The sequence below is a fragment of the Rhinopithecus roxellana genome, chromosome 10, assembly GCF_007565055.1.
Source record: "Rhinopithecus roxellana isolate Shanxi Qingling chromosome 10, ASM756505v1, whole genome shotgun sequence".
In the NCBI taxonomy this organism is placed as follows: domain Eukaryota; kingdom Metazoa; phylum Chordata; class Mammalia; order Primates; family Cercopithecidae; genus Rhinopithecus; species Rhinopithecus roxellana.
Window position 1 is genome coordinate 82,050,440 of NC_044558.1, and position 21,799 is coordinate 82,072,238.

Sequence of the window (21,799 nt, forward strand, 5' to 3'; positions counted from 1 at the left end):
TTGGGGGGGGACCTGATCTCATTCTGTCACCCAGGCTGGAATGCAGTGGCACGATCATAGCTCACTGCAGCCTCAAACTCCTGGGCTCAAGCAATCCTCCTGCTTCAGCCTCCTGAGTAAGTGCGACTACAGGCGTGTGCCATCACACCCAGTTAGTATTTTTTAATTTTTTGTAGAGACGGGGTCTCCCTATGTTGCCCTGGCTGGTCTCGAGCTCCTGGGCTCAGGCAATCCTCTTGTCTTGGCCTCCCAAAGTGCTGGAATTACAGGCATGAACCACTGTGCCTGGCCTCAATCTTTCAAATAGCCACACTGTGTGGGTTGTACAGTGGTTAATTTCACCATCTTCCTCCTGAGGCATGTGGGCACACCTGCCTGTTGAGGGCCCCCCACAATACAGTTGCTAGAGTACGCGTGTGAGCTTTAGCAGGTAACACCAAACGAATTTCCATAGTAGCACTTCCAGCAGCAAGGCACGCGCCTTCCAGCTGCCCCACTTTCTCATCAGCACTTGGTGGCGTCAGTCCTCATTTTAGCCATTCTAGTGGCTAAATGGATTCTTGCCCTGTCTTTTCATCCCTGCCTCCACACACCAGCCGGGGCTGACGTCTCTGTGGGGTCTTAGGGCCTTTGTGCAGCTCTCTGCCTCAGAGCTGAGCAGGACCCAGCAGGTACGAGAAGAAACCGGAGTGGTCATTCAGCTTGAAGGGCTGCACTCATGCCCGCCATGGCCACTGGTGGGAGGACGCACCATCCCATTTCATGGCTTTGTATAACTTTCTACTGTATGTACTTTACATGAACAACATCATCAGAAAGGTGGAAGAGGGAAAAATCATTCACGTACCCGTTTTGCAGATGAGTGAATAGAGGCTCAGAGAGGTGAACGTCACTTCAGAAGTCATAAGCTGTGAGCCTCGATGGCACCAGGTGGTGGAGCTCAGATTTCTGTACCGCTCTCTGGGGCCTCCCAGTGCCTTGGGGCCCTGTCCACATTTCCCGTAATTCCCTATACTTCAGGGTCCTTCCCCTCCAGCCATGTCATGTGCATACAGAGGATGCCCACCCCTGCTGGAAGTCCAGAAGTCTGTCCTCTCTGGCTGCCCCTTCCTGGTCTCCTCCACCTGACCCTCCTGCTCTGCACAGCCCCTACCTGTTGAGACCCTGAGGCTCCTGTTGTCCCTGCAGGGGATAATCCAACCCCTGACCCGAGTCTTAAGGCACTGTGTGGCCTGCGCTTGTTTTAGCTCCTGAGCCTCTGCGCCTCAGCCCGCACTGCCCTCAGCCCCCGATGCAGCCCTTCCCCCAGGGCCTTTGCACTCGCTGCCGCCTGCACTGCGCTGTCCTGGCCACCAGGCCTCCCTTCCTCTGGGAGGAAGGCCTCCAGTCTCAGTGGAAATGGCCCCTGCCCTGAGAGGCCTGCTCTGCGCCCATGGTCTGTGTGGGGTCTCCTTGGTCACTTTTCTCAGCCCTTGTCACATCTGTCATGGGGCTCGACCTGGTCTGTAATGGCACGTGCCTGTCTGTCATCTGTAAACCAGTGAGAGCAGAATCAGGTTTCATGTATTCTCCGTGCTGACCCTCATGACTAGTTCAGTGTCACGTACACAGCAGGTGTTCAATAAACACTTGATGGCCAGGTGTGGTGGCTGATGCCTGCCACCAGGGCCCTTCGGGAGGCCGAGGTGGGAAGATCGCTTGAGCCCAGGAGTTTGAGATCAGCCTGGGCAACATGGCAAGACCTTGTCTTTTTTTTTTTTTTTTCTGAGGCGGAGTCTTGCTCTGCCGCCCAGGCTGGAGTGCAGTGGCCGGATCGCAGCTCACTGCAAGCTCCGCCTCCCGGGTTCACGCCATTCTCCTGCCTCAGCCTCCCGAGTACCTGGGACTACAGGCGCCCGCCACCTCGCCCGGCTAGTTTTTTGTATTTTTTAGTAGAGACGGGGTTTCACCGTGTTCGCCAGGATGGTCTCGATCTCCTGACCTCGTGATCCGCCCGTCTCGGCCTCCCAAAGTGCTGGGATTACAGGCTTGAGCCACTGCGCCCGGCCAAGACCTTGTCTTTATAAAAAAGAGTCAAAAACGAGCCAGGTGTAGTGGTGCATCTTTGCTACTCGGAGGCTGAGGTGGGAGGATCACTGAAGCCCAGGAGGTGGAGGTTGCAGTGAGCTGTGATCCTGCCACTGCACTCTAGCCAAGGTGACAGAAACCCTGGGTCAAAAAAAAAAAAAAAAAGCTTGATGGCCGGGCACAGTGGCCCACATGTGTAATCCTAGCGCTTGGTGGGGCTCAGGTGGGGGGATTGCTTGAGGCCAGAAGTTCAAGACCAGCCTGGGTAACACAGTGAGACTTAAAAAATTTTTTTTTTAATTAGCGAAGTGTGGTAGTGCACGCAGTGGTCCCAGGTCCTGGGGAGGCTGAGATGGGAGAATCACTTGAGCCTGGGAGGTCAAGGCTGTAGTGAGCTGTGATCATGCTACTGCACTTTAGCCTAGGTGACAAAGCAAGACCCTGTCTCTAAACAAACAAACAGGCTAGACGCAGTGGCTCATGCCTGTGATCCCAGCACTTTGGGAGGCCAAGGCAAGTGGATCACTTGAGGTTAGGAGTTCGAGACCAGCCTGGCCAACATGGTAAAACCCCATCTCTACTAAAAATACAAAAATTGCCAGGCATGGTGGCATATGCCTGTAGTCCCAGCTACTCAGGAGGCTGAGGCAGGAGAATTGCTTGAACCGAGGAGGTAGAGGTTGCAGTGAGCCAAGATCATGCCACTGCACTCTAGCCTGGGCGACAGAGCAAGACTCCGTCTCAAAAAAAAAAAAAAAAAATACAACAAAAAAACTTGATGGGTGAATATTCTTGTGGGGGTACACATGTGTGCACGTATGCAAAAATATGTGAGGGCACCCCCAGAAGGTGGCTCTGTCTGGAAGAAAGTGGGGATTAGAGTCTGCCCCATAGTGACACATCCTGGTGACCTTAAGGGAGGCTTCTGCGTCTTGTGCCCTGGTGGCAAGGCAGCCTAGTATCACGGAGAAGACGTGGGATCTGGAGTCAGAAAACCTGGGCTTGAGTTCTTGGCTGTAAGACTTTGAGAAAAAAAATATCTCTGGGCTTCAGTTTTTCATATATGTAAAATGGGACTGATGTTAGAGACAACATAAATGATACTAAGACCCATTTCCAGTGGTTGGGAATGAGAACGAAATAGGGTCCAGGGTGTAAATCAGTTTATCCTTCCTGGGCTTGTCAGGAGTACATTGCACTTTGGGAGCGCGGAAGAAGAACCAGTCCTTGTTCATTGGCCAGCCTTGGGCGTCTGCCATGTGTGGGGCCCTGGAATACAGAAACAAATGAGACAGGCTGATGCCTCCAGGACGATCATATAAAATCCTAAGCTCTTCAAGCTCAGGACCCAGGCCTTACGTGGGTTTGTGGCCCTGGCAGTGTCGCCCGCTGTTCTGGAAACACACCAGGGATGCTTGTTCACGGTGGTGACCACTAGGACAAGAGAGAGGAGGTCAGCAGCAAGGACTTTGATACAGTGGAGCAGCCTGGGGGGACAGTCAGGCCAAGGCAATAACTGAGGGGTCACCTCTGTGCTTTCTCCTCATGGGATTAGATCTGGCTGCATATCCTGAGTCCCGGGGGCTACGGAGGGACGTTTCCCCTCGTTCACCTGGGACTGAGCCTGGCCATTGCAGGCCAGCCCAGGCTTCAGGGAGCAGGGGTGCACTGGCAGTGCCAGCACCTGTGGAAGGCTGAATAATGGCCCCAAAATATTAGGTCCTAGTTCCTAGAACCTGTGGATGTCACCTGATATGGTAATGTCTTTGCAGGTGTGTTATTTCATTCCAGATCTTGAGATGGGGATGTTATCTTGGCTTACTTTGGATGAGCCCTGAATGTAATCACAGGTATATTTGTAAGATGGAGGCAGGGAGAAATTTGGCACTGACAGAAGAGGAGAAGGCCACGGGACCACAGAGGCAGAGACTGGAGTGATGTCACCACAAGCCAAGGAGTGCTGGTGGCCACCAGAAGCTGAAAGAGGGAAGGAACGAAATCTCCCTGGGCCGGGCACAGTGCCTCATGCCTTTATAATCCCATCACTTTGGGAGGCTGAAGCGGGTGGATCACTTGAGGTCAGGAGTTCGAGACCAGCCTGGCCAACATGGTGAAACCCTGTCTCTTCTAAAAATACAAAAAAAGTAGCTGGGTTGTGGTGGGCGCCTGTAATCCCAGATACTTGGGAGGCTGAGGCAGGAGAATCGCTTGAACCCCAGAGACAGAGGTTGCAGTGAACTGAGATCACTCCACTACACTCCAGTCTGGGCTACAGAGTGAGACTCTATCTCCAAAAAAAAAAAAAAAAAAAAAAAAAAGGCTGGGCACAGTGACTCACGCCTGTAAACGCCAGCACTTTGGGAGGCTAAGGCAGGCGGATCACGAGGTCAGGAGATCAAGACCATCCTGGCTAACTTGGTGAAACCCTGTCTCTACTGAAAATACAAAAAATTAGCCAGGCGTGGTGGTAGGCCCCTGTAGTCCCAGCTACTCAGGAGGCTGAGGCAGGAGAATGGCGTGAACCTGGGAGGTGGAGCTTGTAGTGAGTCAAGATTATGCCACTGCACTCTAGCCTGAGCCACAGAGTGAGACTCCGTCTCAAAAAAAAAAAAAGAAAAGAAAAAATTAGCCAGTCATGATGGCACGTACCTGTAATCCCAGCTACTTGGGAGGCTGAGGCAGGAGAATCACTGGAACCCAAGAGGCAGAGGCTGCAGTGAGCCAAGATCATGCCACTGCACTCCAGCCTGGGTGACACAGCAAGACTCTGTCTCAAAAAAGAAAAAAAAAATCTCCCTTAGAGGCTCCAGAGGAAGCATGGCCCTGATGACACCTTGATTTCAGGCTCATTTGGACCTTCTGGCTTCTAGAGCTATGAGAAAATAAATTTCTGATGTGTTGAGATACCAAAATTATTGGTCATTTGTTACAGCAGGTGCAGGATACTGACACAGCACCCATCCTCACAGGTCATTAATTCAACAATAACTTAACAGGCACCTGCGGTGTGCTAGGCACCATGTGGGGCCCAAGGAATGTAACAGTGACTAGGGCAGACAGGGCCTTGCCCTCCTGTGGCTGACAGTCTAGTTGGGGGTAGGGATGAGGGTGGACCTCGCCCGCCTGCAGTGTGCCAGACACCATCTTCGGGGCTCTGTGTATATTAACTGTGAAAGTTGTCTGAATCAAAATGGGGTCACCAATGTTACCCAAAATCCTGACGAATGGAACCCGGGAAGGCCATGAAGAGAGGGTTTTCACGCTTGCATGCCTGATAACAAAAAAGACTGTGGAAAAACGACAGCTTTGCACAAAGGCCTTTGTAACCTTACACAAAAAGACTTCTGCCAGGACGTCTGCCTGGCAGTAGCCGGTCCAGCCTCAGACTACAGTCACCCTTGTTACTGATCTATCTTTGTAGCCAAGGATAATTATTAATTTTTAAAACAATTATGTAACCCTCCTTATTTTTTCCTTTGAAAATCTTTGTCTTCCTTTACCTCCCTGAATACACATAGTTTACTATGGCAGGCAGATTCCCATTGGGAGCAGATTCCCACTCTACTCCCAAAATAAATAGCTTTTCCTTTTTTTTTTTTTTTTGAGATGGAGTTTCACTCTTGTTGCCCAGGCTGGAGTGCACTGGTGCGATCTCCGCTCACCGCAACCTCCACCTCCCGGGTTCAAGCGATTCTCCTGCCTCAGCCTCCCGAGTAGCTGAGATTACAGGCATGTGCCACCACGCCTGGCTAATTTTGTATTTTTAGTAAAGACAGGGTTTCTTCATGTTGGTCAGGCTGGTCTAGAACTCCCGACCTAGGTGATCTGCCTGCCTGGGCCACCCAAAGTGCTGGGATTACAGTTTTTGTTTTGTTTTCTGGTTTGTTTTTGTTTTTGTTTTGTTTTGTTTTTGAGACAAGGTCTTGTTCTGTCACCCAGGCCTGGAGTACAGTGGTACAGTCAGAGCCCACTGCATCCTCAAACTCCTGGGTTCAAGTGATCCTCCCTCATCAGCCTCCTAAATAGCTGAGACTACAAGTGGACACCACCACGCTTGGCTAGTTTAAAAATATATATATTTTTGTAGAAACAGGGTCTCGTTATGTTGCCCAAGCTGCTCTCAGACTCCTGGCCTCAGTGATCCTCCTGCCTCAGCCTCCCAAAGCACTGGGATTACAGGCGTGAGCCAACATGTATGGCCATCTTTTATTTTATTTTATTTTTAAATTTTATTTACTTTTTATTTTTGAGACAGAGTCTTGCTCTTGTCACCCAGGCTGGAGTCCAATGGCACGATCTCGGCTCACTGCAGCCTCCACCTCCCAGGTTCAAGCAATTTTCCTGCCTCAGCCTCCCGAGTAGCTGGGATTACAGGCATGCACCACCACACCTGGCTAATTTTTTTTGTATTTTTAGTAGAGACGGGGTTTCACCATGTCTGCCAGGCTGGTCTCAAGCTCCTGACCTCAGGTGATCCACCCGCCTCAGCCTCCCAAAGTGCTGGGATTACAGGCATGAGCCACCCTGCCTGGCCCATCTCTTATTTTAGAGAACTTTCTCTGTTTATTATTTAGGTTGACATAATCAATCCTCACAACAGCCCTATGAGTTGTGGGGACTGTTATCACTACTTTATAGAGGTGGAAACTGAGGCACAAAGACACTAGCTCCAAACCAAACCGCTGATAAACAGGAGAGCCTGTGTCTGAGCTCGAGCTCACCCTGTGAATCACTGTACTGTCATCTTTCGTCAGATAAAAGAATGTAAGAGGCCAGGCGCGGTGGCTCACCCCTGTAATCCCAGCACTTTAGGAGGCCGAGGTGGGTGGATTACTTGAAGTCAGGAGTTTGAGACTAGCCTGGTCAACATAGTGAAACCCCGTCTCTACTAAAAATACAAAAGTTAGCCAGGCGAGGTAGCACATTTCTGTTGTCTCAAGCTACTTGGGAAGCTGAGGTGGGAAGATCACTTGAGCCTAGGAGGCAGAGGTTGCAGAAAGCCAAGACTGCACCACTACGCTCCAGCCTGGGCAACAAAGTGAGAATCCGTCTCAAAAAAAAAGAATGTGGCCGGGCGCGGTGGCTCAAGCCTGTAATCCCAGCACTTTGGGAGGCCGAGACGGGCGGATCACGAGGTCAGGAGATCGAGACCATCCTGGCTAACATGGTGAAACCCCCGTCTCTACTAAAAAAATACAAAAAAACTAGCCGGGCGAGGTGGTGAGCGCCTGTAGTCCCAGCTACTCGGGAGGCTGAGGCAGGAGAATGGTGTAAACCCGGGAGGCGGAGCTTGCAGTGAGCTGAGATCCGGCCACTGCGCTCCAGCCTGAGCGACAGAGCGAGACTCCGTCTCAAAAAAAAAAAAAAAAAAAAGAATGTAAGACACACATAGGACTTGTAAAAAAGTGCCATAAAGGTAATACATGGTGGGTCAGGGATGGAGGGAAACGAACGAGTCGGGTGGGTGGGAGGTGGGGGCTGTCACTGGGTGGTCAGAGGACGGGAGGCATCTGTGAAGAGGTGATGTTTGGGCTGAGGCCTGAAAAATGAGGTACACCAGCCATGGGGAGGTGAGAAGGAAGGGACTAATGGGTAAGGAAGAGGCCTCAAGGTGGGAATGAGCTCAGAGGGAATCAAGGAATATCAAGCAGGCACTGGGGAGGGCGAAGGGAGTGAGTGGAGGGCGTAGAGGATGAGGCTGGGGGCCACTGAGATCTCAGTTTCATCCTCAGCAGAAGCGGTGGATGATTTCCACAGAGGAGTAAGGTGGGCTCACCTGCCGGTCTCACTTGCCCACCCAGGCATGTCAGAGCGGGAGCGGCAGGTGATGAAGAAGCTGAAGGAGGTGGTGGACAAACAACGCGACGAGATCCGTGCCAAGGACAGGGAGCTGGGCCTGAAAAATGAGGACGTCGAGGCTGTGAGTGACACACCCCTGACCTGTGTCCGCCCTCCCAGCCAGTAGGTGCCAGCCAGAGACCAGACCCTCCACTCAGCAGGTCCCTTCTCTCCCTTGCTCTCATTCTTAGGGCTCCGTGGGGTGTGGATCCTGCTCATGTCTTGGCGGGCCCAGCCTGGAAACAGCAAGACTTCACTGGCAGAGCAGGAGGGAACGTGGCACTGCCCAGTGAGCAGGCTCCTCCCGCCTCCTGGGAAGGTCCCGAGGCCTTGGCAGCCTTAGCTCTGACCCCAAGGCCTCCTCCAGCTCCCCAACTTCATGCCTGTCTGTGAGCAGACTTAGCAGGGTCCAGCGTGCTCCAGGAACCCATACAGTGTTTTTGTGTAAATCAGAAAAAAATGCCCCTTTCTGAAGGCATGTTACTTCCATCTGTTGGGAAATGTTCATAATGTATTAATTCTAGCAAGACACACTTCCATTTGCCATAAAATTATCATAGTAAATACACAAATTGCCCATCTCTAGCATCATCAGTTATAAGAATATGAACAACTTTCAAACAAGATGTCTGCAATATAAATGGCACACCTAAGGATGGTTTGCCATTGTGCAGTGCACAACCTGAGCTGCTGCAGGTGGCAGCCCTGCACAATGGTCTCCCTTTTTGTACAGTTACAGCAGCAGCAGACACGGCTGATGAAGATCAACCATGACCTTCGGCACCGGGTCACGGTGGTGGAGGCCCAGGGGAAAGCCCTGATCGAACAGAAGGTGGAGCTGGAGGCAGACCTGCAGACCAAGGAGCAAGAGATGGGCAGTCTGCGAGCAGAGCTGGGGAAGTTGCGAGAGAGGCTGCAGGGGGAGCACAGCCAGAATGGGGAGGAGGAGCCTGAGGTGAGCAGGAAGCTGGGTGCAGAGGTGGTAGTGGAGGGTAAGTCTAGGGGTTGGCTCAAGGCAGGCAGGGTTGCCTTGTTTTCCCCTTTATACTTAAGAAAATGGCCAGCCTGGGCAACATAGCAAGACCCCAGTTCTCTACAAACATTTTTTTTTTAATTAGCCCATGCGTGGTGGTGCACACCTGTAGTACCAGCTGCCTGAGAGGCTTAGGCAGGAGGATCACTTGAGCCTAGGAGTTCAAGGCTGCAGTGAGCCGTGATTGCACCACTGCACTCCAGCCTGGGTAACAGAGCCAGACCTGTCTCAAAAAAAAAAAAAAAAGAGAGAGAGAGAGAGAAAACGAGAGGCTCAGAGAGTCAAGCTACTGGCCTGAAGACACACAGCTGAGGGGCTGGAACCCCAGACTCCCAGCATTCTCCCACCTCAGTGGTGGTTATTAGGTACCTGCCATTTATTTATTCATACCAATGGTTGTTGACCATGTAGCCGGCCCAGAGGATAAAATAGCGAGCAAAATACAGACATGATCCCTGTCCACATGGAGCTTACAGTTTAGTGTGGGAGGCAGACATTAGTTAGTCCAGACCTTAGTCAGTACCACACGGTACCATATGACCCAGCAATTCCACTCCTAGGCACATATCCAAAAGAATTGAGAGCAGGTGTTCAAACTTTTACATGAAGGCCAGGTGCAGTTGCCTGCGCTTGTAATCCCAGCCCTTTGAGCGGCTGAGGCAAAGGGATCAAGAAGATCACTTGAGGCCAGGAGCTGAAGACTGGCCTGGGCAACATAGTGAGACCCCAACTCTACAAAAAATTCTTTAAAAATTAAAAACTTGACTGGGTGCAGTGGCTCATGCCTGTAATCCCAGCACTTTGGGAGGTCGAGGTGGGTGGATCACAAGATCAGCAGTTCGAGACCAGCCTGGCCAATATGGTGAAACCCCCATCTCTACTAAAAATACAAAAAAATTAACCGGGCGTGGTGGCCCATGCCTGTAGTCCCAGCTACTCGGGAGGCTGAGGCAGGAGAATTGCTTGAATCCGAGAGGTGGAGGTTGCAGTGAGCCAAGATCGCGCCACTGCACTCCAGCCTGGGTGACAGAGCGAGACTCCGTCTCAAACACAAAAAAAAAAAAAAAAACCTTGGGCCGGGTGTGGTGGCTCACACCTGTAATCCCAGCACTTTGGAAGGCCAAGACAGGCAGGTCACTTGAGGTCAGGAGTTTGAGACCAGCGTGGCCAACGTGGTGAAACCCCATCTCTACTAAAAATACAAAAATTAGCTGGGTATGGTAGTGAGCGTCTGTAATCCCAGCTACTTGGGAGGCTGAGGCAGGAGAATCGCTTGAACCTGGGAGGCGGAGGTTGCAGTGAGCTGAGATTGCGCCACTGCACTCTAGCCTGGGCGACAGAGTGGGTCAGACTCCATCTCAAAAAAAAGAAAAACTTAAGTGTGGTGGTACCTGTAGTCCCAGTTACTTGGAAGGATGAGGCAGGAGGATTACTTGAGCCCAGGAGTTGGAGGCTGCAGTGAGCCATGATTGAGCCACTGCACTCCAGCCTGGGCAACAGAGTAAGACCCTGTAGCAGCACTATTCACAGTCGCCAAAAGATGGAAACACCCCACACGTCCATCAGCGGATAAATGGATGAATGGGGGGATATGATTCAGCCCTAAAGAGGAATGCAGCCCGGGCCACGCGGTAGCATGGATGAGCCGCGAAAACATCATGCGGAGTGAAAGAAGCCAGGCCCAAAAGGCCAGTGTGCGACTCCATTTGCATGAAATGTCCCAGAACAGGCAAACCCATAGAGCCAGAAAGTAGATGGGTGTCCGAATGGAGCTGGGGGAGGGAGGAATGGGGAGTGACACTGATGGGCATGGGGTTCCCTTTGGAGGTGATGGAAATGATCTGGAATTAGAGATTGGTGATGGTTGCACAACACTGCACGTTACTGTCCGCGTGGCCAGAGCTGTCCATCACAGCCACAGCTAACATCCAGGTAGGCCCAGGGCTGCAAGGTGGGCACTAGGGGTGTCTGATCCTTAAATGTGCCCCCAGACTGTGCCAGGAACACAGAGGGTGAGATCCTTCATCGTAGCAGAGGTGGGGACGTGGGGTTTCAGGGAAGAGCTGTTCCTGAAGCTGGGCATCAGTGTTAACAACGCTAAGACTTTGACAGGTAGAAATGTGGAAAATGGAGATGCTGTTTCACAAAAGTAGAGTGAACTTTAGGGACACACTCAGGCTTGTGGTTTCTCCCAGAAGATATTTATGAGCTGTTGAAAGTTTGCAGACGCAGGCCGGGCGCAGTGGCTCACGCCTGTAATCCCAGCACTTTGGGAGGCTGAGGCGGGCAGATCACAAGGTCAGGAGATAGAGACCATCCTTGCTAACACAGTGAAACCCCGTCTCTACTAAAAATACACAAAAATTAGCCGGGCGTGGTGGCGGGCGCCTGTAGTCCCAGCTACTCAGGAGGCTGAGGCAGGAGAGTGGCATGAACCCGGGAGGCGGAGCTTGCAGTGAGACGAGATCACGCCACAGCACTCCAGCCTGGGCGACAACTGACCAAGACTCCATCTCAAAAAAAAAAAAAGAAAAAAGAAAAAAAAAGAAAGTTTGCAGACCCTGCGCTAGTAACCTGAGTGATAGGTAGGGGAGGTAGGACAGACAAGCTCACAGTCAGGTGGGTTGAAGTCTCAGTACAGTCATTCAGTGTCCTTCCAGGTTTGCTGTAGGACAGGACAGGCATCTGGGATACACATGAGGAAGGTCAGGGAGAGAAGTCTTAAAAGGGAGTAGTCGCCAGGCGTGATGGCTCACACCTGTAATCCCAGCACTTTGAGAGGCTGAGGTGGGTGGATCACTTGAGCCCAGGAGTTCGAGACCAGCCTGGCCAACGTGATGAAACCCCATCTCTACTAAAAAATACAAAAATTAGCCGGGTGTGGTGGTGCGTGCCTGTAGCCCCAACTACTTTGGGAGCTGGGACAGGAGAATTGCTTGAACCCGGGATGTGGAGGTTGTGGTGAGCTGAGATCAAGCCACTGCACTCCAGCCTGGGCGACGGGTGAGACTCTGTCTAAAAAAAAAAAAAAAAAAAAAAAAAAGGAGCAGTTAAGAGCTGCTTTTGGCTAAAAATGACATAAGCCTAAGTTAAAATGGTTTTAAGAGTTGGGAGGCCAGGGCAGGCAGATTTCCCGAGCTCAGGAGTTCAAGACAAGCCTGGCTAACATTCCAAAACCCCATCTCTACTAAAATACAAAAAATTAGCCAGGCGTGGTGGCACGCACCTGTAGTGTCAGCTACTCGGGAGGCTGAGGCAGAAGAATTGCTTGAACCCAGGAGGCAGAGGTTGCCATCAGCTGAGATCGCACCACTGCACTCCAGCCTGGGTGACGGAGCGAGATTCTGTCTCAAAAAACAAAAAAGGCTGGGCGTGGTGGCTCATGCCTGTAATCCCAGCACTTTGGGAGGCCAAGGCGGGTGGATAACCTGAGGTCAAGAGTTCGAGACCAGCCTGGCCAACATGGCGAAACCCCGTCTCTACTAAAAATACAAAAGTTAGCTGGGCATGGTGGTGCATGCCTGTAATCCCAGCTATTTGGGGGGGCGGTGGGGAGGGTTGCTGAGGCAGGAGGATCGCTTGAACTCGGGAGGTGGAGGTTGCTGCGAGCTGAGATTGTGCCACTGCACTCCAGCCTGGGAAAAAGAGCGAGACTCTGTCTCCAAAAAAAAAAAAAAAAAAATGGGGCCGGGTGCAGTGGCTCACACCTGTAATCCCAGCACTTTGGGAGGCTGAGGCAGGTGGATCACGAGGTCAGGAGATCGAGACCATCCTGGTTAACATGGTGAAACCCTGTCTCTACTAAAAATGCAAAAAAATTATCTGGGCATGGTGGCGGGCACCTGTAGTCCCAGCTTCTCGGTAGGCTGAGGCAGGAGAATGGCGTGAACCCAGGAGGCAGAGCTTGCAGTGAGCTGAGATAGCCCCATTGCACTCCAGCCTGGGCAACAGAGCGAGACTCCGTTTTTTTTTTATTTAAAAAGTAAAGGTTTCAGAGGGAAAAAAGGAATTTATTGACTGTGTAACTAAAAGCTCCGAGTTAGGGGTGGCTTCAGGTATGGCTGGCTCCAGGTGCTCACGAGCTGCTCTTGGGAATGTGGCTCCGACCTTCTCAGACCCTGCTTTCCTCTGTGCTGTTGTTATTCTCAGCCAGGCTCTTTGCCATACAGTCGCCACTAGCGTTTGACCAGCATAGCAACCCCAGTCAAAAGAAATGGCCTCTTTCCCTGGAGTCCCAGCAAAAGCCTCAGGGAATCCTCATTGGCCCATCACTGAAGCAACTGTTGTGGCCAGAGACCTAGAATATGCATGTTTATTCCTGAGTCACCTGTTTGCGACCCAAGCCACATGGACTAAAAGCGGGAGGAAGGTCTTTCTCCAGAAGAAAACGGCGGTGACTTAGCGCAAAGACCTGAGGGAAGGATAAAGGCCAGGCAGAGACAACAGCTGTGGTCTGCAGTGCTAGGGAGTCGGCACCCAGGGACCACACAGAGCTCTGAGCAGCGGGGGTGCGGGTCTCTCGCAGGGGTTCAGCAGGCTGGCGACACACTCAGCTGTTAACTGGAGGACAGGGAAGGAGCTTGTGGCACACATGGTTGTCAGGACCCAGGCACACATGGTTTGCAGTGACCCAGGTGAGAAGGTGAGGGCTGAACTCAATCTGTGGCAGTGGGAAGGAGGCCAGTGCCAAAGACATAACCTCCAGGCCCAGCGTGGGGCGGTCTCCACCTCTGCCCTGCCCCCTGCTCCTAGTGTGCCCCTTCCAACCTTCAGGCCCCACAAGAGCTCAGGCCAGTCTCCTGGCCAGGCAGGCCCCGGGCCAAACCCAGGTCTCAAGAACATCAAGACTCCCAGCCCTGTTCCAGGACTCTTTAGCAACAAGGGACATTTCACACCTTGGCCCGACTGTCTGTCAGTTTCAGCTTCCCTGTCTGGCAGCCAACGGCGCAGGGAAGAAATGAGGGAGTAAAATTAGGCTGCGGTAATGTGAACCCACAGGGCTGCTTTGCAGTGCGCTTTCCCAGGCTCAGGGCAGCTTTGCTGGGTTCACATCCATCCCTTGCAGCTGTGTGAGTTCAGGTTGCTTGTCAGTCACACAGGGGAGCTGCAGGTTGCTTCACCACTTGCTGCTGTGTGACCTGGGCCTGTCCATCTCTTTGGTGGTCAATTTTGCCATCTGACAAAGGAGGGGAATGAGCTTGACTCATAGGTTCACTGTTTTGCGCAGCTGGGAGAGAGGACTGTAAGATCAGAGGAGGGCTTGGTGAAGTCAAGAGGCAGGGACAGGGCTGGGCGCGGTGGCTCACGCCTGTCATCCCAGCACTTGGGAAGGCCAAGGCAGTTGGATCACCTGAGGTCAGGAGTTCAAGACCAGCCTGAGCAACATGATGAAACCCCCGTCTCTACTAAATATACAAAAAAAGCCAGGCGTGGTGGTAGGTGCCTGTAATCCCAGCTACTCGGGGAGGCAGAGGCAGGAGAATCGCTTGAACCCGGGAGGTGGAGGTTGCATTGAGCCAAGATCAAGCCACTGCACTCCAGCCTGGATGACAGAGCAAGACTTTGTCTCAAAAAAAAAAGAGGCCGGGTCAGAACAGATCTCAAAGGCATCAGGCCGGATCCTGTGGATGGGTAGCGTGTCCCAGGGTGGACTGTGGACAGGCCATTCCGGGCAGGGGGAACAGTGAGCCAGGCTGGAGAACGTGCAGCACGTGGCTGGGGTCAGGGGTTTGTCCCAGGGCAGGGTTTGGAGGACGTGAGAGCTATGGAGGGTTGCAGAGCTAGAAAGGAATCTCTCATCATTGCCACGCAATTCTTTCTGAGCTGTGTCACTGTCATTGCCGTGTGATCACCAGGAGACAAGGCTCTTTCTATTTTTATAACTTCCTTATTGAGATGTAATTCATATGCCACGCACTTTAGCTCTTGTGTGCTCATCACCACTGTCCAGAACATTCCCATCACCCCCATCAGCAACCCCTGCTCCTGCAGTAGCGGCCTCCTCCCCTCCCCCAGCCCCTGGCCACCAGCAGGCTGTTTCCCTCTGTGTATTCACCTGTTCAGGACATGGCATCAGTGGGATCCTGCAACATGTGGTCCTGCCTGGCTTCTTTCACTTAGCATGTTTTCTCATTAATCCAGGTCCTCATATTTCAACTCAAGGTTTCCTGCCTTTCACAGACTGTGTGTGTGTGTGTATATATATATATATATATATATTTTTTTTTTTTTTTTTTTTTTTTTTTTTTTTTGAGACAGGGGCTCACTCTATCACCCAGGCTGGAGTGCAGTGGCACAATCTCGGCTCACTGTAGCCTCCACCTCCCGGGTTCAAGCCATTCTCCTTCCCCAGCCTCCTGAGTAGCTGGTACTATAGGCGCACACCACCATGACAGGCTAAGTTTTGTATTTTTAATAGAGACAGGGTTTCCCCATGTTGCCCAGGCTGCTCTTGAACTGCTGACCCCAAATGATCTGCCTGCCTCGGCCTCCCAAAGTGTTGGGACTATAGGCATGAACTGCTGCGCCCGGCCATGATGATTTCTTTTTTTCTTTTTTGAGACAGGGTCTCACTCCGTCACCCAGGCTGGAGTGCAATGGCGTGATCTCGGCTCACTGCAACCTCTGCCTCCTGGGTTCAAGCAATTCTTGTGCCTCAGCCTCCCAAGCAGCTGGGATTACAGGTGTGCGCCACCACACCCAGCTCATTTTTGTGTATTTTTAGTAGAGACAGGGTTTTACCATGTTGCCCGGGCTGGTCTCGAACTCCTGACCTCCAATGATCCGCCCACTTCAGCTTCTCAACATGCTGGGATTACACGCATGAGCCACCATGCCTGGCCACATGTTTTGATTTCGTAACAGGTTTTGTGTTTGTTTTGTAAAGTGCGGGCTGCCTGCACTGGGAAAACAGACAGGCGTACGCTGGCTGAAAGGCAGGCAGAATTTATGCATTGAATTTATGCTAGGCCTGGAGGTGCCAAGTGTGACCAGAGCACAGTCGTTCCCCATTGCTGGGCCGGGGCTGCTCAGAAGTACTGTGAAGGGGCTGCCGTGGGAGGGCAGGGTGCTTTGAGGCACGCAGGCAGCGAGGAGCATTCCCAAGGCCTCGGGGTGGAGGCCCTGGCCCAGGATGCTGCCTCCCTAAGGCCTCTGGGCAGTCCTATGGCTTGTTAATTGGTCTCTTGGGCCTTCCTGGGAAGCAGCTGAGGCCTCAGGCTGTCGCCCTGAAGGTGTGCCCAAAATGCCTCCGGGGACCAGCAGACACCCCACAGAAGAGGCCCCGCTTATCTCAGCTAACTCGAGCCGACTCCCGGTCCCTCATGGGGTAAGCCTAGGAGGACCACGGCCGATGGGGCTCGATTGCCATCTTGGAAAGAGCCTCCTTGGTCTCTCTCGGTCTGAACCGGATAGTCCTGGGCTGCCCGCGGCACTGCGGTCACTGCCTGGTGGCCTCTGGAGAAGCTGGAGCCCAGGGCTGTCCTTCTGCCTGTGCTTTCAGGTGATAGTATTAGAAGTCAGGCCAGGCGCAGTGGCTCACACCTGTAATCCCAGCACTTTGGGAGACCGAAGCGGGTGGATCACCTGAGGTCAGGAGTTCAAGACCAGCCTGGCCAACATGGCGAAACCCCGTCTCTACTAAAAATACAAAATTAGCCAGGCATGGTGGCGCATGCCTGTCATCCCAGCTACTTGGGAGACTGAGGCAGGAGAATCGCTTGAACTGGGAGGCAGAGGTTGCGGTGAGCTGAGATTGCACCATTGCACTCCAGCCTGGACAATGAGAGAAACTCTTCTCAAAAAAAAAACAAAAAACAAAAAAACAGAGTCAGGACTTTGGGGCCAGGCACAATGGCTCACGCCTGTAATCCCAGCACTTTGGGACGCTGAGCCAGGAGGATTGCTTGAGCCCAGGAGTCCGAAACCAGCCTGGGCAACAAAGTGAGACCCCATCTCTCATGAAATAAAAATAAAATAAATAAGAAAAAAGAGAGTAAGGACTTTGCATACCTTGCTGGGATTTCCCCAAACTCTAAAAGAATCAGGCCATTCCTCCCCAGAAATGAACTGTCCCTTCTTCAGAAAAAAAGAACTCAGGTTCTAAGGAAGCCCTGATAGGTTTTCTAAGGAAAACCTAATAGGAGTGAGCAGGAAATTCCTGTGGCTTTGAAAGTGTGTTCACAGAAATCCCCAGGTACCTGGGTGGGAAGGGCCCTTGGCAATGTTTCTGGGCTATGAAGGGCTAGATGGGGAGATGAAAGCGCAGACAGAGGGGCAGGTGGCTTTGCCCAGGGGCCTCTCCAGAGGTGAGGGTTTGGGAGTTCCCTTGAAGGGCTTCGCTCTTTCCCCAGGGTGTGGGGACGGCTGTCAGATGGTCCCTCCCAGAGACACAGGAGAGGCAAGGCCCTGGCCTGCTATGAAAGGCAGGACCCAAGCTGTCTAGGGAGGAAGGGGCTGGAGGAAACTTAGAGTTCAGGTCCACAGCGGGGGCCACTGCTGCCTGTGGGGTCCAGGCAGGAGAAGGAGAAAGGGGATGGAAAAGGGAGCAGCTGCTGCTCAGAAACAGCCTGGCGTTGCCAGTGGGGCCTGATCTTCCAGTGCACTTTCCACAGGAAGCCCAAAACACAAACTTCAAGATGAAATCTGATCTGAAAGAGTTGGCAGCTAATTCAACAGAGTTTTAGAACACAGTGAGGGCCAAACAAAATGTGGGCCAGCAGCACTGGGATGTTCTAAGAACTTAGTTTGCAAGCAACCTCTGGTCTATACCACTAATGCCCAGAGTTCCTGGTGAACTCCTACACATTCTTCAAGACTCCATGCATAGAGACCACATCTGATTAACATCTTCCCTGATTCTCTCCAGTTAGATTTGGTGTCTGTGCACCTTTTTTTTTCCTTTTTTTTTTTTCTTTTCTTTTTTTTGAGACAGAGTCTAACTCTGTCGCGCAGGCTGGAGTGCAGTGGCACCATGTCACCTCACTGCAATCTCCGTCTCCGGGGTTCAAGCAATTCTCCTGCCTCAGCCTCCCGAGTAGCTGGGATTACAGGTGCCCACCACTACGCCTGACTAATTTTTGTATTTTTTAGTAGAGACGGGGTTTCACCATGTAGGGCAGACTGGTCTTGATCTCCTGACTTTGTGGTTCACCCACCTCAGCTTCCCAAAGTGCTGGGATTACAGGCGTGAGCCGTCGCGCCCGGTGGTGCACCTCTTTTATTAGGCTACCTTGTAAGTTTGTTTGTTTCTTTCTTTCTTCTTTTTTTTTTTTTTCTTGAGACAGTTTTGCTCTTGTCGCCCAGGCTGGAGTGCAATGGCATGACCTTGGCTCACTGCAACCTCCACCTCCTGGGTTCAAGCGATACTGCTGCCTCAGCTTCCCAAGTAGCTGGCATTACAGATGCCCACCAGCACGCCTGGCTCTTTTTTTTTTTTTTTTTTTTTGAGACAAAGTCTCACTCTGTCGCCCACGCTAGAGTGCAGTGGCGCGATCTTGGCTCACTGCAACCTCAGCCTCCCAGGTCCAAGTGATTCTCCTGCCTCAACCTCCAGAGTAGCTGGGACTACAGGCTCGTGCCATCACGACTGGCTAATTTTTGTATTTCTTTAGTAAAGATGGGGTTTCACCATATTGGCCAGGCTGGTCTTGAACTCCTGACCTCGTGATCTGCCCGCCTCGGCCTCCCAAAGTGCTGAGATTACAGGCATGAGCCACCGCGCCCGGCTGCCTGGCTAATTTTTGTATTTTCAGTAGGGATAGTGTTTCACCATGTTGTCCAGGCCGGTCTCGAACTCCTGACTTCAGGTGATCCGCCTGCCTCAGCCTCCCAAAGTACTGGGATTGCAGGTGTTGAGCCACCGCACCTGGCCATAAGTTTCTATTTATGTGTTTCTTCTGTTCAGCCCCATCTGTCTGACTCTGTTCCCAGGGCTGAGCTTTGTGGCTGGCAAGGCACAAAGTTAGCGCTCAGTAAGCGTTGGCTAACTAGATGTCCAGGGTTGCTCCTTAGTAAAGCTGGGCCAGGGAAAGAGGAGAACTGGTGCGGTTGAATGCTGGCCGCGTATCCGTCGCCTGCTCTATGTGGTCTTGGGTGGAGACATGGAGTGTATGGCTGCCGGGTGGTTCCAGAGCATCCCTGGAGGCGCTGCAGAGGAGATCGGACGTTGAAGATGTCCTCTGAGGACACAGCCTGCCTAAATTGTGGTATCAGCAGACGCCTAGAATACTTTCTTTGGAAATTAAATCCTCCAACATTTCCTCCCCTTGTTCTTGGGTGGGAAGAGGCCCCTCAGCTGCCCACAGCTTGCGACAGCGGCGGGGCCAGATTTCAGCTTCCCGCTGCATAGAGGCCCCTCTTCTGTTGCCCCGTGCTGACTCCGACCCCAAGGCTGGGCAGCATCAGCTTGCTCCCCCCACCTGGGCTTGCTGCATGGCTCTGCTGTCACCTGAAGTGCCCCAGCAGTGGGTGGTGTCTCCTTTCACACGTCCTTTCCCAGAACAGCCGGTTCCAGCCTCCCCCAGGGTGTGAAGCATCTCAGCTCTGCCTTCTGGAATCCCTCAGCCTCCTGTCCAGGGCACATCCAGGCTGGAGTTAGTCCCCTTCTCCCTGTGCTGCTATGGGTTTTTTTTGTTTGTTTTGTTTTGTTTTTTTGAGACAGGGTCTCACTTCGTTGGAGACACTGCCTTAAGTGCAGTGGCACAATCTCGGCTCACTGCAGCCTCCACTTCCTGGGCTCAGGCGATCCTCATGCCTCAGCCTCCAATGTAACTGGGACTACAGGGGCAAGCCACCATGCCCAGCTAATCTTCTTTCTTTTCTATTTTGTAGACATGAGGTCTTGCTGTGTTGCCCAGGCTGGTCTGAAACTCCTGGGCTCTAGTGATCCTCCTGCCTCAGCCTCCCAAAGTGCTAGAATTAACAAGTGTGAGCCATGGTGCCAGGCCTATGGAGTTTTTCTTGAGGTGGGGAGGGACGTCTATTTCCCTCTCCCTTTCCCCGTTCTGGAGCTTTTTCGCTGCTGTCCTGACCTCTGTCCACTCCTGGTTGGTCATGGGACATTGGTGGCTTAGGAGTGTTGGGGACGCTCCATTACCTTGAGAGTGTGGGCCACCTGTAGATTGACTGGCTGACTTGCAAAAGCTTCCTTGTGATTAAAAAAAAAAAGGAAAATAACTGTTGGCAAGAATGTAGAGAAATTGGAACCCTTGTGCATTGCTGTAAAATAGAGCAGCTGCTGTGGGAAACGGTTTGACAGTTCCTCAGCCAGTTACACACAAACTTAGCCTATGACCCAGCAGTCCCACTCCCAGGTAAACACCCAGAAGAACTGAAAACAGGTGTCCACACTGATAAACTTCTGAGCATTGCTGTTCACATTAGCCGAAGAGTGGAAACCACCCAGATGTCCATCAACTGCAGAACGGATAAACACACTGTGGCATGTCTGTACAGTGGAACGTGGTCCAGCCATCAAAAGGAGTGAAGTGAGCCGGCGCGGTGGCTCACGCCTGTGATCCCAGCACTTTGGGAGGCCGAGGCGGGTGAATCACGAGGTCAGGAGATTGAGATCATCCTGGCTAACACGGTGAAACCTGTCGCTACTAAAAATACAAAAAATTAGCTGGGCGTGGTGGCCGGCGCCTGTAGTCCCAGCTACTAGGAAGGCTGAGGCAGGAGAATGGTGTGAACCCAGGAGGCGGATCTTGCAGTGAGCCGAGATCGTGCCACTGTACTCCATCCAGCCTGTGCAACAGAGCAAGACTCGGTCTCAAAAAAAAAAAAAAGAGTGAAGTGAGCCGGCATGGTGGCTCACCCCTGTAATCCCAGCACTTTGGGAGGCTGAGGCGAGTGGATCCCCTGAGGCTGGGAGTTCAAGACTAGCCTGACCAACATGGTGAAACCCTCTCTCTACAAAAATACAAAAATTAGCCCAGGCATGATGGCAGGTGCTTGTAATCCCAGCTACTCAGGAAGCCGAGGCGGAAGAATCGCTTGAACCTAGGAGGCACAGGTTGGAGTGAGCTGAGATCATGCCATTGCACTCCAGCCTGGGTGACAGAGTGAGATGCCATCTCACAGAAAAAAAAAAAAAAAGAGTGAAGTGCTAGTGTGTGCTGCAACATGAATGAACCTTGGAAACACCATGCTAAGTGAAAGGAACCAGGCACAAAAGGCCGCTTAGTGTATGATTCTGTTTCTGGGAAATGTCCACGGTAGGCAGTCCATAGAAAATACATTGGCATTTGCCAAGGGCTCAGGATAAGGAAGTAGAGAGTGACTGCTTCATAAGTACAGGTTTTCAGCCGGGTGCGGTGGCTCATGCCTGTAATCCCAGCACTTTGGGAGGCCAAGGTGGGTGGATCACTTGAGGTCAGGGGTTCAAGACCAGTCTGGCTAACATGGTGAAACCCTGTCTCTACTAAAAATACAAAAATTAGCCAGGCATAATGGCAGGCGCCTGTAAACTCAGCTACTTGGGAGGCTGAGGTAGAAGGATGGCTTGAACCTGGGAGGCGGAGTTTGCCGTGAGCTGAGATCGTGCCTCTGCACTCCAGCCTGGGTGACAGAGTGAGATTCCACCTCAAAAAAAAATAATTTGCCTGGTGTGGCGTGCACACCTGTAATCCCAGCTGCTTGGGAGGCTGAGGCATAAGAATCGCTTGAACCCAAGAGGTGGAGGTTGCAGTGAGCTGAGATCATGCCACTGCACTCCAGCCTGGGTGACAGAGTGAAACTCCATTTCAGAAAAAAATAAAATAATAATAAGTACTGGTTTTCCTTTTGGTGTGAAGAAAATGTTCTAGAACTGGACAGAGGCGGTGGTTGTGTGACATGCGAGTATACTAAATGCCACCTCCA

At 52.1% G+C, this 21,799-nt stretch overlaps 1 protein-coding gene across 4 annotated transcripts in view; it reads left to right on the forward strand.

Moving 5' to 3' along the window:
• Positions 1-21,799, forward strand: part of RILPL1 (Rab interacting lysosomal protein like 1) — a 63,072-nt gene that overhangs the window by 25,337 nt on the left and 15,936 nt on the right. For all 4 annotated transcript variants that reach the window (XM_010368394.2, XM_010368393.2, XM_010368395.2 and 1 more), the window contains exons 3-4: positions 7,869-7,987; positions 8,639-8,860. In XM_010368394.2, coding sequence (XP_010366696.1) covers positions 7,869-7,987; positions 8,639-8,860 — 341 coding nt within the window. The remainder of the gene's footprint in view (positions 1-7,868; positions 7,988-8,638; positions 8,861-21,799) is intronic.